General features: G+C 40.4%; 1 protein-coding gene across 2 annotated transcripts in view; it reads right to left on the bottom strand.

Moving 5' to 3' along the window:
• Positions 1–18,335, bottom strand: part of abca2 (ATP-binding cassette, sub-family A (ABC1), member 2) — a 118,102-nt gene that overhangs the window by 37,229 nt on the left and 62,538 nt on the right. For both annotated transcript variants that reach the window (XM_030416483.1, XM_030416482.1), the window contains 10 exons: positions 12,821–13,042; positions 10,504–10,883; positions 10,015–10,174; positions 6,676–6,804; positions 6,385–6,552; positions 5,645–5,741; positions 4,220–4,393; positions 2,208–2,310; positions 1,836–1,950; positions 102–292 (listed from right to left, as the gene is read on the bottom strand). In XM_030416483.1, the coding sequence (XP_030272343.1) occupies positions 102–292; positions 1,836–1,950; positions 2,208–2,310; positions 4,220–4,393; positions 5,645–5,741; positions 6,385–6,552; positions 6,676–6,804; positions 10,015–10,174; positions 10,504–10,883; positions 12,821–13,042 (1,739 nt within the window). The remainder of the gene's footprint in view (positions 1–101; positions 293–1,835; positions 1,951–2,207; positions 2,311–4,219; positions 4,394–5,644; positions 5,742–6,384; positions 6,553–6,675; positions 6,805–10,014; positions 10,175–10,503; positions 10,884–12,820; positions 13,043–18,335) is intronic.

Below are 18,335 nucleotides of genomic sequence, written 5' to 3' on the forward strand. Positions count from 1 at the left end.
CTATGTAGACATAGACTGAGGACTGAAAGTGCATTCAGCCTGTGGTGAGAGCACAGTGTTTCCTTACATCACAGAAAGAGAGGGACTCCATGAGATCTCACCAGAACATGATGGTGGCCACAGCATAGATGGTGAGGAAGAGCCAGATGATAAAGGGATCACTGTGAAGCAATACCCGACCATACTTCAAGATGGCTGTCAGAGCGGTGACAGAAATGGACAGCTGGACAAAGCCAGTGATGAACCAAGCAACCCAGTGAACAGCATTGTTCAGACCCATCATCTTCATCACCTGAGGAAGTTACATGATAGTGACGAGTCAGAATCTGTAACTACTTTGACCTACACATCCATTATTAAAGTGGGCCACCGTAGGTTTGTTTGTTTGGTTATTCATTGGTGGCAAGGATCTTTTTACTCTACCATATCAGCCAAGTCAAGTTAAAATAATCATTTAATGCATTAGATCCTTAGATGAATCAGGGGGTTATATGGTGGGCTTCTACCTGGCCTCTTTAGGCATTTGACAAGCCTTGCAAGTGTACAAATGGATGCTATTTGGAGGAACAATGTTTTTCATAAGGGCCCTATTGAATCTGCTAGGATTATTATTTTTCTTCCACGTGTTTAAGCACAGTTCTGGAGGCCTGAACATACCCCAAAACTCACCAAACTTGGAATATACATCTGGCTAAAATTCTACTTTCATTTCCACTGGACACAGGAAGTCGGACAAACTGATTTAACTGATTTCCATGACACTTACAGTTTGTGTTCTACACATCATACACTACAATATGACATGCAAGTAACAGGTGAGCGCGCATGGAGCGAGGGCCCGTTCATCGCTGCTTGCAACAATTATTTTGAAGTCTTAACAGTGCTGGCACTGCTGGGAGATTTTAGCAAAGTCAGGTTCAAGTCTAAAATATCAGAGCACTGTGCCTCTGTGATTGGCTGTGACTGAGAAGTTTGTGGGTCACAGACACACAAGTATGATGATATTAAGAAACACAGAGAGAGAGAGAGAGAGAGAGAGAGAGAGAGAGTTGATTATTGCCTGGCAACTGTTATTCAGTGTTTTCCCAAATTTCTTTCCTCATAGGGTTGAAAGACCACTGAAATAGTATAGTAGTAATAGTACCATGACAGACTGAATCTAAGTCATACTAATTACTTTACAATTACAGTTCTGCTCATACATATTATTATATTATTTGCAACCGCTACTCCTACTGTGCTTTCTATATTTACAAACAAAACCCAAGAATGACTTAAATCGTTGTTTTGTTCCTACTGAAGACATAAATCTTTTAAACACCTGATAAATCTAAAGTTTCTTTTTTGTTTTAAAGAAAAAAAAAACTCAGTCATTTCATGAAAAGGCTGCTCACTGTAGTTGTGTCAAACGTTGCTCAAAATAGGAACAAATAGTATATTTATTGGGGACTATTTTCAGCAGCCACTTAACCCACATTTGGAGCTGCAGTGAGGATTTGTGGCAGCAGGTATATGTTGGATAGGGTCAAAATAAACTACAGTGTATGTGTGTGTGTTCATGTGGTAAAGGGACATGTAACCCAGTGCCACTGTGTGTCTCACTGATTTGGTTTTGATAAAAATAATTGAGAGGAAGAAAATGGGTCATGCTAGTCCATGTACAACACTTGTCAGGAGGACACATTCAGTATTGGTTTGGCTCTTCACATGTGATTTGTTGACAGCAAGGAAAATATAGAATATCAACAATCGTATCCTTAAAAATGATCATAATAACAATACTACACAACATAGGAGTGGTGCCTCGCAACAGACAGATTATCAGACAGTCTAACCTCTTTGAGTCGGTGCTCCTTCTCAGCCACAATGTGCTGAATCATCATGGCTACTGAGTAAACCCAGGAGATCACCATGCACAGAGGCATCATATGCTCAATCACAAACAGAAAACTGAAAAAAATCAACAACAATACAGGGTATCAGTGAAGTACAAAATACACACATGTGTAACACCTATTACATATATTCATCTAACACGAATAACACCATTTTTATAAACAGTTGGAAACACAATACACAATGTTTCAAATTTAATATTACATATCTATATGATACATATTCTTTTTGATGTCTGGCTACTGTCATGCTAAACATTATGACTTGAACAGAACCACAAAAAAGAAACCATGTCAAAGGCCATTTCTTACTCGTCTCTGGTGTAACATGGGTAGGGGAACATCTGAACGTAGTTCCCAGGTTCGACCACATCATGTCCGACAAACGTGTTGATGATGGCTCTCTCTATCATATCTAGAGAGGAAGAAAGAGAAAATAAAGTCAGAAAATTGAAAACTGTGATAAATGTGCATTGCATTTTGTGCATTATTTGCCAAGACCTTACCTAGTACTTATTAGGTCCCAAACTCAAAAATGTTTTATTTGAGTTTCATTTAATTTTCCTCCCTTAACAACTGGTTTCTGGTTGTTAAATTACTGTTTAAATAGTTATCTATATCTACAAAAGGAGCTTTCATTTTTGTTGATTCTGGCTGCTACTTTGGACAAAAGATGATGATGGTGAAACACAATCAATTGTTATAGCACCGTACCATACCACCAGACTACAGAGCAGCTTCTCTCCTCAGGCTGGTAGACTCCTCAATTCATCCTCAGCACTCTACCATTTTTTATATAATTGTATGACTTATCTAACAATTAAATGTTGGAATCCAACCACAACAGGCATTTACAATTTAGTCTAAATATTTGTGCAGAAATAGCCAGTTGTTGCTGATGCAAGCTTATTGCTTATGTAGGTCATATAGAGGCATCAGTATTAAACTGTGACTGTTTCATAACCTGTCAAAAGTTTCTTATAGTACATTTAAAGCTGTTTTAATACATATTTTTATATTTTAACAATGGATCAAATGACTATGTAATTTGTAAACTGTAGCTCATGATGACAGACTTACAGAGATTATCACCAACTTTTCCTCTCAGCCCCCATGTTTAAACGACAACTCATGGCAGAGACAAAGCCCTATACTATAACCCTTAACAACACAGTGGACAATCAGACCAAATTTCTGTACAAAACATTGGAAAAGACTGTTCAGCCGTGGACAGATGAAGCTACAGCAGCTCTACTGGACAATTTTGAGTTCATAGGCTGGCACATTTTCAGAGATACATTCAACAACACCCAAGATAACCACACTAATCTTAAAGAATATACATCAGTTAGTGTGTTAATGATGTGGTGACAAGTCAATAAGATCATTCCCCAACCAGAAGGCCTGGATGTTTGTTGATGTGAGCCACAAAAAGAGCTGCCTTTCAGTCAGGTGACAAAGATGCATGCAGCCAACTATCAATAGTACCTCGTCTTTGACACCTGCAATATGCACTGTCCACCTTATTGCCCAATTTTCATCTATGCCTGTCCAGAGGACATTGTGCAGAGCTTGAAGTATCTTGCCATCATCCTAGACGGTAAACTGAGCTTTGGCGACCACACCACAGACATCCATAAACGCTGCCAATAATGACTCTCTGGCATCCACAAACTTAGGGCTTTCTCACTTGAACCCTAAGTCAGGGTCTAACCTTGTCAGCAGGGCTCAAAATCTGCACTATCCATGAGAAATATGCAAGCGGCTAGTAGATTTGCTTCACTCACAAGCAAAAGAACAACAACGACCATCTACTAATATATATGACCAATATTACCAATCTTTCAAGTGATTGGTAATATTTGAACATTCACTAGCCATTTGGCGAGTGGACAAAAAAGTAATTCACCCTGCCTTTAGTTAATCTGTCGCAGCTAAAATCAACATCACACTGCTTGGCTGTCTCTTGGCCAATTCAGACTGTGCCCTGGCAGTTTGGATGCTTCATCATGGATCATCTCCCTGTGACAGATGAGCAGCTTCTCTGGGTAAAACATGACTTGCAGTGAAGAACTGCTTCTGCTGCAGCTTGCATTGGCATCTTCACGGGTGGGTTTAGGTTAGCTCCCTTGATTTATAGCACAGGCTGGTGCTATCTGCAGGCTGCACTCAAACAATGAGCCTCCTCTAAGAATTTAGTTTTCAGCAGTGGTAGGAGTACAAAAAATCAAATACATCTATGCACTGTAAATTATGTACCATTTCCACATTCAAGCCTGTATCATGAATGCATATTCAAGGAGCAGTGCATTTCAGATACTTTCCTTGGATCCAAACAAAACCATAGAGGAAGTAGAATTTCCCTCCAGTGTTGGGCCCAGGACGCCAGTAGGCCCGCCTGATTTCGTTGGTCTTCTCTGTGAAGCTGGAATTTTGTCTAATTTTGTACAGAACGTGGGGTGGCAGGGTGCCATCTTTGTTAGTCTGGAAAATCACACCTGAAAAAGAAATGAGCATATACAAGTTCAGTGTTGTCCTGGTGGCCTGAGCAGCATCTCGAGATCATGTTGTAGGTTCCACAACAGTGTCTGCATGTTGGGAATTTCATAGCTACTATCTGTTTCTGTTCATGTCTCAAATACTTTCTCTAATGAAAATGAGACTGTATATGTAATGGGACATGGTACAGATTTCAAACACTATTATTTGTTTGAAATGTCTATTTAAACAATGAGAAAACTACTGGCAAAAATCAGAAAAATTCCTTTGGCCCCTAAGCATGCACCTTTGAGATGGTCCCTAACTTCGGCTGACCAGCTTCAGAATGTCAAGCTGGTATCTTTAACGATATCATGATCATGCAATCAGTCAGCCTCAAAACTAATGTTCATACTGTTAGCTCCACACCAGATCACAGCTGTTCGTCGGTTTTGTGTTTATATGTTGTCTAAGTAGAGAATATTTCCTAAAGTCTTCATCCGTGAGTGTAATATTTGTGCTCTACTACAGAATGAGATATGTACTGTATGTGCAGAGTTTGACACTACAGGGCTGTTTTCACACATGCTCACCTTCAATCTCAGGATAACTGTTGACCGACAAGCAGGATTCTGTGATATCACAATTAGCTAGGTAGTTAGTTAGTGATCTAGTATTCAACATACGGAATGTGATGTGGAATGCCTGAAGCCTCTAGTTCACATGCTCTAAGAATGCACCTTTCATTGAGGAAGGAGACGTCTTGTGCCCTGTGGTTTAACTATAAAATGAACCAACATTTGCAGATTAATCAACTCTAGATGTATCAAAAGGAGGAGATTTGTTATTAAGACTTTCTAACAAAGTTATTGACATGGTTTATCCTCCAAAAAGGATAAAATGATTAAAGATATTTCTTCTTATAATACTAATACCCACTGAATGCAGCATTCTTGATGCAATTTTCAACATTAAGTAATCTGAGAAAACAACTTTGCACACCTAGGCAAGAGTGACACGCTCTTCCACTGTCTACCTACGATGCATCTCAAATTGGTTAACCCCAACACTCATTTAAAATTCAGTTCATATTCCAGATACAGCATCTTTATCTTACTTTATTTTACTGTATTTTTATTTGTTTGTTTGTTTTATTGCCACAGCACAAAGAACATGAAGAACCAGCACTTTTCTACAAGCATATTTCTCTTTCTTTTTCTTTGATAAACTGAGGCACCATGATCACAGCCTGACACACAGGGATGACTCACTGGCAAACACAGACACGTTGTCTTGGTAGGCCTGGTTCAGGGTGTAGTTGACGATGCTGTCCTCATCAGGAAAGCCCTTGAAGACATCCACACTGACCTGGAAAAACAGGACACGACACAAATAATGTTCCGCATTCATGAAAGTAACTACGACCTCATGAAGTCCTGTTTTCACTGTGACTAGGAAGTCATGCTTGTAAATAGTTCCACCATTGAATTCAAGGGAAAACCATTTCTTATATTCACATTTGTGTCCTGTTTAAACAACTGAAGTATAACATGTTATTGACTATGCTTCACAGATGTTGGTTAATTTAGACTAACCAGGCCAGCTGTTTCCTTGCATTGCATTTGTATTAATTAAAAATAATTTCATGTAGCAGTTGAACGAATTTCTTGGTGTGCCAACTTATTTCCATTTCCTAAAGTGATAAATGTAATACTGCTTTATGGGCTGATTAGGTCCTGGGCATATTTTGTTGAGTTGTCTATTGCCAGTTTAATGTCATCAGTCATATTAAACTGGATATTAATACGATACTTATCTAATGATAGTGTCCAGTGTTTTGACAGGGTTCGAATTAGTGTCCATGAACTCGATGCAGCAGTAGGAGGTGTTACAGCTGATTCAGGCATGTGAGGCATGTTCTATGCAGTTGACCTGTCGTAATTGGAAGTCTATTCATCATTGTGCTGATAAGTATACACAAATTTGGAATCCCATCAAACACTATACTGACCTTAGACATGAACCGCGACCAGCCACATGCAGCGTTGTCGATGGTGTCCAGCTGCTCCAGTAGGGTGGAGGTGTTAGGAAGACTGTAGTTTCCCTCCATCAGACCCTGCATCAGCTCATTGTCTGTGCTATTTAACAGCTCAGGATGCTGCTGAAGCTCTGAGGACAGCTGGAGAGAGATGAGAGAGAGGAAGAATGGAGCCCAGCAAGTGGACCATTACATGATGACAGCCTCACATCCAGAGTTCTGTATTATCAATGATGTCCAAAGATGACTTGTTTGTGAGTCTACCTGCTGTAACCACACCAGGTGGTTGTGCAGACGGCCCTCCTCCAGAAAAGTTCTGAGCTGGGCAGAGATGTTCAGCCACACACGGGTGTAGTGTGTCACATTTCCAACGAATGCAAAAGTCTCATTTGCCTAAGTGCAACAAATAAGACTAGATTTATTAGATTTTGTATGAATTCAGCCATTTGTCAATAGTTTCCACTTCTCTCCATCTCTCAGCCTCCCACACTAACTGCTCTCGCCAACAACTTCAGCCCACTTGCTCACTCACATAGGAGCTCTACATAGCTGCTACCAACCCACAGATACAGTAAATAGGTGGTAGTTTGTGCTAATGTTGAGACATACAGAGACCAGCTGCTTTACAGGCTATAATGCTGCTTCATGTATATTGCATACTTTATGTCATTTGCAAATAGAATACAAATGATTAACCCATTCTCCTCGTTTGGAACTACACATGCACTGTTTTCAAGGGTAAAATATATTCATCAGGGAATAATAAACAAACCTCAGAAAACAGAGCCAGTGATATTCTATATTTTTCCTCCAAATACCATGAAAAGACCACAACCAACAATGTGATATGGCTTTTTTCCATCACATCTGCTGGCCTGGCTCTACTCGGTTTGACCCGCTGCTGCAGGGGTTTGCATTTCCACCGCAACTCGGCTACCTGCTTGAAGGTGTGTCTTAAATCAATGAGAGACAGTGTGTGTAAGGGATTTAAGTGTGACTGATATATAAAAGTGTATAGTAGCACACACACAACTGGCTACATTAGTATCCTCAATTTATCTATTACCTGCATCGTCAATATGGCTTTCTATTGGTTCACAGTTAGCAGTTCCCCGAAGTTTGCTGATTTTATTTTGACCCTGTGAGTGAATCCACTGCAACTTCATGAAAGGAAATAGTCACAAAATGTTGCTATATATTTCAAATGCTGCTGTGACTAGTCTTTTATCTGTTAAAGCTGAACTGATCAGTTCATTCTTCACTTTGGACTAAATAATCTTAAATCAAGGTCTACTCACTCCTTTTCATCTAAACATTCAACCTCATGGTCTTCATCTTTAAATAACAACTGCTAAAGGGCAGTGGAACAAAATCTAGTCAGTGGAACTTTGGATATAAAATGTTTGCCTGAAAACTTCCCACACATTAATTTATTTGTGGCGGTCAGCCACAATATCAACATTAGCCACCGCATATCGATTTTCTATTTATGGAGCTGCGTGTCCCATTCTCACTGAAGAAACGCACCTGTCAGTGAATAGTTATATATACTCCGATACAGTGGATGGCGGTGTGGTTTTTAGTCCGCCAGTAAAACCAATGAAGAGGAGGAGGAGGACTATTTAACGCAGTTGGCTTTACAGTCACTTCCTCTGCAAAGAAGATGTCTGTCTCATCATCGAGATCAAGCCCCCACAAAGTGTGCCAGGCCTTGAAGCCGGGTTTTGTTGTGGCCAAGCTGTTTAATCATTCATCCTGTGATGCACTCGGGACTTTTTCCCATAAGGTAACTTTGTGAAGACGCATCTGTAAAACGGTAATAAAAGTCTCACAACACCTGCAAAATAACTTGTTTACTGTCAGAATTTAGGCAATTAGAGTTTAGAAGAGCCGCCTGATTACATTTTATCCCTGTCCAAGTTAGGTTGTTGCTAAACCAGAAGTTAGCCGACTCGGTCAGCGGATGTTCTATCGCACGCCAGCTGGACAGCCACTGCCACAATTAAAGTCTGATTCTGTGGGAAACACAGAATTGCATTTCTAATGAATGACTATGTGGAATGTGAGCGCAGTTGCTTAAAGTGACATGCAAACAGACATTTTACTCTTCAGCTCTACTGAGCCATGGAGCACTTTTAAGCCCTTTTAGCTCTGAGGAACTCAATAAACATGTGAACATGGGGAAAAAACATGACTTCAAATTAAGCAATATTATTTGAGCACTTCGGTGCTGCTTCCTGACCACATCCCTGTCGTGCTCAAATGACGTTAAAACACACCCTCGAGGGTAATATTGCGATTATACAACTAATACCAACAAAAATAAAATGTATAATCAAAATATATCCATGTTGATGGACAATTTGCTCTCAAATTTTAAAGGTTTTTGTGAGTGTGCGTCGCGTTTCCATGGAAACACATGGGGTCTGACTAATAACTGAAACAAAATCAGTAACGTCAGTAGACTCATATGTGTAATGGAACGTAGTTTACCACTCCAGCAAATAATCCAACCCTTAGTAACGACCTAGCAACAGAAAGGGTGTTCTAGTCCCAGATGAGTGAATTTCTGAGCTGACGTTGATGTTTTATCGCGGTCTCAGAATTTCCCGAACTAAATCAATGACTTTTTTCTTGCCTTTTTTTCTTTTATATTTTTTATAAAACGTTTTCACCGCGGTCACAATAGTGTCTCTCACTCCAAAGGGAAAATAAATAATAGCCGGGCGTTTATTTGTTTCAGTCACTTAACAGACCAGGTGTTTATTTGGGACAGGCGTTTAATTCCTTCCTCTCAAAAATCAGGGATGAAAATGTCACAAACTTCTCCAGCTTCTCGGTGAATTCTCTGGCATCCTGCTGGGTAATAGTTGTCTTCTGCAAGTGAAGTTGTTGCGGCGGAGGCACAATTCAGCCAACCAGCACCCACTGCAAACTCCTCATCTCTGCTGTCACTCACGGTGGCGTACATTTGTTTCTCCATCGCCCTGATCATTTTGCGGGACACTCTCTCGTGGCGTGCCCGTTTGCTGATAACTAATTCCCGCATGTTTATCTCAAGCTCCTCGCTCGCTCCAGCCTGGCCCTGTTGCTGTCCTCCTCGGACAGACGATGAAGCAAATACATCAAAATTAACAACAAACCGATCCATTTTGTAGCCTATTTTTCCGCCGTTTCCTACTCCAGCTCTGACAGTTACTATGTTGCCATGGAGATGATACGATGTTGCCGCAGACTTGGCGGAGTAATATTTTGAGTAATGAGTCAGGCGTGCTGTCATGCTGATTTGAGCACGGTCTAAATTTCTTGTTGAAACAATCAGATTGCTTGGCTGGAACTACTTGTTGTAAAATGAATGATAATGTTGTTCTGGGTTGGCTGTGTGAACAGGCAGCTGTTTGTTCATCATAACAAGTTTTTAAGGTGATAACATTTCAGTGCTGTGTTTGAAACTTCTACCACTGTCAAAAAAGAAACTAGTGCAGCTTTAACCATCATTCTGGTATTTTTCAGTATGGAGCTCATTGAAAGAGCTTTGTCAGAGAGAATAATATCAAAAACTCCAAACATACTACCACACTAAATAATGTACTGTCTACTTGCCTTCTGAATCACTTTATCCACCTGGGATCCAATTGGGGAATAGAGGATCTTGGGATTTGTAGTCATCAAGTGAACCAGTAGGCCCAGATTCCGCTGTTCTTTGCTGGTGAATCCCAGAGAGCTCATATTACCCTGTTTCAAAGCCTCCGGCTCAATGATCCTGCAATCAGAACCACAGGTTTAAGGCCAGTAACTTTCCTGCCAAGTCAAAGTACTTTTATGTTTTATATGTATGAAGTTGATACGTTATAGGTCATAGAATGTTAACACGAGTCAGACCACGAGCTTACTGTGCTCATATCTCACTGTTCTTAATGTATAGTTTTAACATAACAAGCTGTAATTATCTGACAAGACTTGTAACTTTCGAATTTAATGTTGATTCTAATATTGTTAAATCTCACATGTTCATGTTTTGCATAGTGTCCAGAGATTGGGTTGTGTCATCTTTTCATTTTTGGATTTCATCCACCCTGTTGTCTCACCCACCTGTTGTTCCCGCACAGAATTGGCTGCAGTCCTGCCCACAGTTGTACAAATGCTGAAAACTGAGAATGAGGGTTCTCTGCTTCCTCCTTCCCTTCCCCTCTTCCTGCTCCTATACCACCTCCTTCTGCTTCTTCCTCCCCCTCCTCTCTGGGGACGTCAGTTGTGTTGGGGCCCCAGGTGGTGGTGTTAAGGGGCCAGGTCATGTTTGTGGGGGAGGCTGACATTCGTCCAATACAGGCTCCTTTGGGCAGCAGGCGGGCCAGGCCAGAGAGAAGGTCCACGTCTTTAAGAAGCCTCTCTATATCAGCCAGGTCCTTCAATAAGGCCCCGAGGTGAGACTGTGACAGAGGAACTAAAGAGCTGGGCTTCTCCAGGTGGAGCTGGTGGGATGAGGTTGGATGAGACAACTTGTGAGCAGATACAAAAAAGTTAGATCCTGAAACATATGTTCGATCTCATTTGTCCAAGGTTGGTTGATTCAGAGATATACAGCAGATGTGTGAGCGGTGTGCATAGTGAAAACTGAGTCCCATTTTCTTTTGTACCTAGACAGTTAATATCTCAGATATATTTTGTGGTGAGCATGTACTAAACAAGCACAATACCATGATATTGGCAGACTACAGAGGTACTCAATATAGACCTACAATATGCAACATTTAATGTAGAGCCATCTTGTCACTGAAAAGGCCCAGACCCTAGCAGATATCAGGTTGTGACTTGTGATGAATGTGCAAACTTTGGTGTGTGTAGGAGTTTGTCTGTGCGTACAAAATGGGAAAAGCCATTAGGGGGCGCTACTGAGCTGTTGTGCAGCACCTGAGGGCAGTTGTAGTATCAAATTAAAGTACTCATGAGTTTGAATCTACGTGCCAAATTTTGACTGTGAACATCCTAAAGTCCTCTAACCAGTTCTTCCAGAAAAACACAGAGTTTTTTTGTGATTGTTGTGGGCAGAAATCCTTGATTATGTGGCACATTTTCTTAAAAAATGCGATGGAATATGCAGGATATTTACGCAATTTTATGCGATGAAATCACGGGAACTTGCAAAAATTGCGGGAACTTACAAAAACTGCGGTTTGATGAAAAAGAGAAAAAAAAGTGATTCCCCCAACACCCTGTTCTCACTAGGCTACTACCTTAATGTAAGAGTCATTTCTTGTTACTTCCTATGATAAGCAGCATACGACATCACAGAAAGTGCTGGAAATATTTAAGTGCTCAGCTTGTTTTATTTCAGACCTTAATAAACACATGGCTCAAACTTACAAAACATTGGTGAGTCAAACAAGTTCTGTAGCTTTACAAAAGAAATATGCTACAACTTCTGTTAAAATGAATAAATAAAATATAAAAAAATTAAATGTGTGCTTCCTGTTTTACAGAGGCAGCTGTACAAAACGGACATCTTCTGTAAAAATAAGTGCTTCCAATGGACAAAGTGCAATCTCTTACTGTAACGTAAATTTACATACTACTAATAGACTTAAAACTGTAAGGTTTTTGAAACTAGTATGATTTTTTGTTGGCAAATGAGACTGATTTGCGGACTTCATCATGGCTTTATCACGGGGTTTGCAGCTTTTCGACGATGGTCACGGCATTTAATTACGTCACTTCATAATGTTCCCATGGCAACAGGGGAAAATGGCTGCTCTTGTGTGAAGTAAACGCAACATTTTTCAACTTTCTGCTAAGATATGTGTGACTTTTTTGCAATGAAAATGCGGGGATTAGGAAATCATGCAAGCCCCGCATATTTTGCGTGGAAATCGGCAATTTATGCGGCCAAAGTGCGGCGTATTTGAAAAAATGCAGCCCCCGCATAAATATGCTGACTTTGCCTGATTATGCATTGAATTATGCGATCGCATAATCGTGTTTTTCTGGAGGGACTGTCTAAACAGTGTCGGCAATATGAAAATCGGTGCACGCCATTCAAGATGGCTGACTTCCTGTAGGGGAAAAAAATTCTCAAAATGAATTCCTGGCTATATCGTTGAGATCTATGAGTCCTGCAAATTTCATGAAGATCAAAGAAGGTTTATGGTCACATGACCTGGCGTTAGGGGGCACTATGGAGTCCCCTGGCCACACTCCCACCCAATCATGTTGAATCATAACATTTTTCACCAGATGTGACGTGTCTGACATCCAAAATCACTAAGGATAGCGCACAAAATGAATCCTCCATCATTTGCAGAACTAAAATTAGGAGAGGAGAACAATAAAAAACACAACTCTTTATTTTGTAAAATGATTTTTTTTGTATCAGACAACAGCAATGGATCTAAAGCAAATCATTTTGCTGTACCTTCTTGGTGACACTCTGTGTGTTGATCTGCTCTCTCAGAGCAAGGCTCATCTGCCTGAAGCGCTCTGACCTTTGACCCTCTCCTCCACTGCAAACTGTGCTGCGATAGGCCTGCAGCACCGGTCGCTGTTTCTCTGGCACCAACAGGATGTTACTAAGCTCACTGGCCTCGCCTTCCTCACAGGTGAGGACCTCCAGCATGGCTCCAGTCAGGATGACCCCCTGTTGGAGACAGAGTCAGTTCACTGGATGATGTAATTTTTGATTGATGATTGTATGCTTGAATCCCATACACAGACTCGGTCTTATGCCTGACTTATAGTTGGAAACTTTTAATGACTGTCGTTTGATAGAAATTAAAGTGACGCACAATGCTGACAATTTATGTTTTGGTGAAAGTTTTCAGTCATCTCCATGGTACCCAGATGCCATCCTCCAGCTGCTAAAGGGCCTACCTAACCCCATTGCGCTCTCCAGTCACATCAAAATCCTCCAGCTGCACAACATGACAGGAAAGTGTTGAGCAGCATATTTTTCTGTTGAAAATACATCATTTCTATTGAGTGACATTCATCAGTGTCGATAATTCTGCCAACTCTGCCGGCTTGAACAAGTTCTTCAGTCTTGCTTCTGAGCTTCCGAGCAAAAATGACAGGAGACTCTATTGGAATTACAAACAGCAGCACACTCTATTCTGTCTAGGTTGTAAAATTTACACAAATTTGTCATCGACCTCATATTCATTCAAAGCAACATTACGCACTGTGGTAAATACAAATCCCAGGTGTCTTACAGTTTGTCAGACGTAATTAATGTAGATGTTAACGACAAACAAAATCAGAACAAGCTTATGTGTTGAAAACTTGTATATTGAAGTAAACATGTATGTAATGCCTATCCTCTCGTTGAAGTTATATAGAGCAGAAACAAGAGACACCATTCACCCTGTTACAAGACACTGTACCATTGGCATAATTCTGACGCTGTTAGTTTAAGGTAAAAAAGTTACATCATGTTGCTTTAATAGGGACGAGGCAGTTTAACAAAGTTACCATGCAGATGTGCAATACAGAGTTCATAGCTAGTGTTAATATTTAGCTCTTAAGGAAATACAATTAAGTACACACACCACAACATACTTACCACACTACACTACATCAATACATATATGCCCTATATCAAAAGTATAATCAGCCAACAGTGGGTACAGCTCTGGTTTGCTTTTAGCCAGCACTTAACTTTGGTTTTATCTGGAACAAGAAAATTCCTTTCCTTGCTGTAACTGTGCTGTGAATGCTGGAATGCCCATCAGTGGAAATGCAGAAATTGCCTCACACTGCTTTACATTCCCATGCATGGACATGGGTTCTATGCTGGCCACTGCATCAGACAGCAAATGTTATGTGTATGTCAGTATGTATGTATAAAAGTTAAAATTCTACAGGATGAGGAATATGTTTTTAAAAGAGTGAAAGTAAACGTGAGGAGGGAGTGATTGGGGATGACGAGCAGCAAAGTAGAATCAAAACCCTGGCCCACTGTGGCAAGGAAACAATCACTGCAAACAGGGCACATGCTCTACAAGTTGAGCATCTGAGGAACTCTTGAAATGATGAATATTTAAACAGGTCAAAGCCCTGTAGTGTCTGACAGTTTCTTGCGTTCCTGTGCATGGATATGTTAGTATTAGTTGAATAAGTCATACTGTATGAAGGATGTAGATTTTTGGCCTAATCATCACTTTATTGTGATAGGAAAATGATTATGAGCCATGGGCTTTACCCATTCTGCCAAGGAGCAGCAGAATAAACAACAAGTGTAATCAATAATACATATGCATGTGTGAAGTTTGTAAATATGTTGGACATTTTTCTTTAAGTGGAGCGATGGGAAAAAAAACCCATGACCCTATCCTTTGGACTAAACCTGCTCTGAAGCATGTTGGCAGAGCACCACAAATCACTGTGCTGAAATGAAGAGTTTTGTGACACCAGAAAACCTCAGTTTAGCTCAAGAATAACTGGATAACCCATTAATGTCACAAAGTGATAAGGTACCAGGCCATGTGAGAGAAATTCTCAAATGCCCCTTCTTATTTTGATATATTGTGTTTACATATGAAACTTAATAATAGATACAACATTATTATTTAAGGTAAAGTCAAATCTTATTGTTGTGCTTCCAACATGAGTTCTGTCTTGTGATATCTATGTGGCTGCAGAGTATATGTGGGCTAATGTGCCATGAAACTTAACATGAAGGAACTTAGGTAAGTAGTTCATCCTGAAGGGGGTTGGTGAAGCCTCTTCGGTGTTTTGATCTTAGGTTGATTTATGACAGACAACAATGGTTGAAGTGTTTACGAAGTGTATGTGTATCATGAGTTGGAGGTGGAGATTGTTGGAATGGTGTTTTGAGGGAGATCATATGTGAAATTGAATGCATTGTTCCTAATTATCATAAAGGCTGAGGAAAGACTGCCCTTCCTCAGTCAACATCTATGCTCCGTTGGTGTGTGACTCTTGCTTGCAAGCAATAAAGAACGTCTAAAAGAAATATTGTGTTGGAGATTGGTGTTTTACCAATTCTCATCTGCAGTGCAACATAGCATACAGTTTGAGACAAATGGAGTCTGATGAGAGTGGTGCAGGCGCCGCGTCAGGACTCCAGACCTAACCTTTCTTATGTTGTTAGCTACAGGAAACACTGTTTACGAGAATAGTAACAAGATACAGATGCAGTATTTCCAAAGGAGGAAGCTATATGCCTAAAATAGAATGAAAAATGAATGGAGGATACAGAGGCTCCATGGCTGGAAAAAATAGCGCAAAGTTTACATTCGGTGACCCATTTAGAAGCTTTTCAAGTGGGTAAACTGAGGTAAGACCATTAAAACCACCTATAAATGATATAGCAACAACTTAATATTAACCTTATCTAAACTAACATAACCTAACCTTAATTAAACTGAAGACAAAATTAAACTGTATTGAAAGAAAAAAATTAAAGAAATGAAAATCTAGAGTCAGAATGTGTTGCAACTGCATGCACATGTACTTACTGCAGAAGCAGTAGATTACTAGATGAAGAACAATGATATCAAAATAATAATGGTAACATTGGTAATGTATGAGTAAGAGGTTAAAGAAAGGCCATAAAAAACAAGGAGAGGTTAGGTTAGGTTACGGTTAAAAGAAAGCAGCACTGGTTTTGCGACAGTGTTCTCGGTAGTTTCTAAGGTAGGTGGTTGCCACATGGGAGCGGTTGAAAGGCACCTTGTCACGGTGCACTAGTGAGTTCTATGGAACAGAGAGCATCGCCCTGTCATCTGTCTAATTTCCCCTCAACTACCCGACTGTGTCTGCGGTCCAGGACAGGGTGAAGACCTGCCTCGCACTCCTCCATCATTTGTCTGTTTGCCACAACCTGGTTCTGGCCTCCTTGAGCATTCCCTTTTGCAACCACAGAAGCTGCAGTCCTTTTAGCCTGCTAACATGTAAAATAGATGTACTCCTCCTCTGCATACGGTTCAGCTAAACCTGTTTATGTCCGCCATGAACTCCTCCTGCACTGTACCATCTGCCTTGGTAGCCGCAGGAGCTACAGTTGCTCTAGTCTGCTGGGTCATGATTCATCAGTCTTCTCGACTTACCTGCCCTGGGAATTGCTCGCTGTGATTTACTATCCCCAACCTCCTTAAGCATGTATCATGATATACCATACCTGAAAAACTATTTTGACAGATCAAACCCTGATAATCAAATTATCTCTCCTTCTCTCCTGTTAATACTTTAAAGCCTCCACCACTGTGTGACTTATTCTTCAGTTGGGTTCAGTAGCTCTCCGTCCTTGCTGTAAAAATACCTCTTTAAGTACCACCCACACTGTCCTCATCCCCACTGGATGATAATATAAGCATCATTTTTCCAACAAGTCCTTCTGGTCAACTGATCCATATCTGTCAATAGTTATCCTCCTCTTCTGAGATCAGCCTGGAGTAGTCCTGCCTCTGATCACTCAGTCCTCTACCTGACTGTGGCCTTCATGAAATCCTCCCGACCCACAGAAAGCCGAAGGTCTTGCCTGCTGACTCAACTGAAAGGCTATTTGGTTGAAAAATTGTCTCATAAACCCAGTCTATGACCTAGCCTTTGGTAGGTCAGATCTGGTGCCATATGTTGAAGCCTCCTATGAGAAATATAAAATGTTGCACTGACTACCTCAGTGACACTGCCAAAGCCAAAATGCCATCATATCCCAGAAGGCCTTGCCTCTACTGTCCACAGTTCACTTGAACCTGTTTGCTGCCTCCTTGTATTCTGCCCAAAACTCAGCTTTGACTTCTGCAACCACACCTTTTTGTTCGCTGATTCCTAAGTGTCAGTCGTTCCTCCCTTCTACTGAGAACAGCCAGAAAAAAAACCTGCCACTTGTTACTAAGTAACCTGACTGCCTGGAAACTTCTCAAGCTACTTTTAACCAACGCAACAGCTGCTGTCCTTCTAGCCTGCTGAAAACCAAAAAGAAAACATTGTAGTCTAGGGATCTCGATCATTTTCATGATAAACATTTTCACAATAAAGATGATAAATTTATGACAAGTATTTTCGATTCAGCTTTTTGAGTCCGTTTTCCTCTCCCTAAAAAACACTACACCAACAGCCAATCGCACAGCAGAGAAACAAATGCATGTGGTTGTTACATGTTTCCGGCCCCTCCCACACACAAACAACTTAGAATGATGGTGACCACCTGTTTGTCTAGCCAACACAAGAAAAAAAGTCAAACCGAGTGAAAGGAAACTGACAAAGAAGAAGAACTTATACTGAAGAAAGGTCATGAAACATGACACGTTTAAAAAAGACTGGGTAGGACAATGATAAGCAAGGTTATTATGGTTAACTAACCCTAAATTAAAAACTAAAAGTAGATGAGAAAAAAACTTTAAAATCATTTTTCTTTTTTCTCACAAATTTGTCCAAGAGCTAAAACTTAAAAAATCTGCCATTCTGCAAATAAGAAACAACAAAACACTTACTCAATACATTTTGAGTAGGGATGTAACAATCTACCAAATTTTACACTGTCGCAATTAAAAAATACCAATATTTTCCGCAATACCTTTGTGGGACAGTGTGTACATCTACCAACATATCATGCATGACAATTTTTTCAGTTTAAGTTGGGAAGCTGTGTCAAGGGTTGTCCTAAGTTTACTGTCCATAACAAGTAGTAGTGAAAGCCTTACAGGAGTGTCAGTTCAATATTTGTCTCTAAAAGGCACAAGCCTTCTATGAGAGGGATGGAGGTCATCAGTTTTAAAAAGCTGAAGGCTGTTTGAAAAGGCGGTAAAATTGTCCACAAAGGGAATGCCTCTGTTCCTACAATAAACTTTTAGCCAGATGTAAAGTTGGCAATGGCAGCTGAACTTATGTCCCCGAAATGCGGAGAAGTCTGTTAACCAGCCATATGCAGTCCCCTTTGAGATTCTGACTCGACTGCTAAGGCAGAGCTG

The sequence above is a fragment of the Sparus aurata genome, chromosome 5 (genome assembly GCF_900880675.1).
Source record: "Sparus aurata chromosome 5, fSpaAur1.1, whole genome shotgun sequence".
Classification (NCBI taxonomy): domain Eukaryota; kingdom Metazoa; phylum Chordata; class Actinopteri; order Spariformes; family Sparidae; genus Sparus; species Sparus aurata.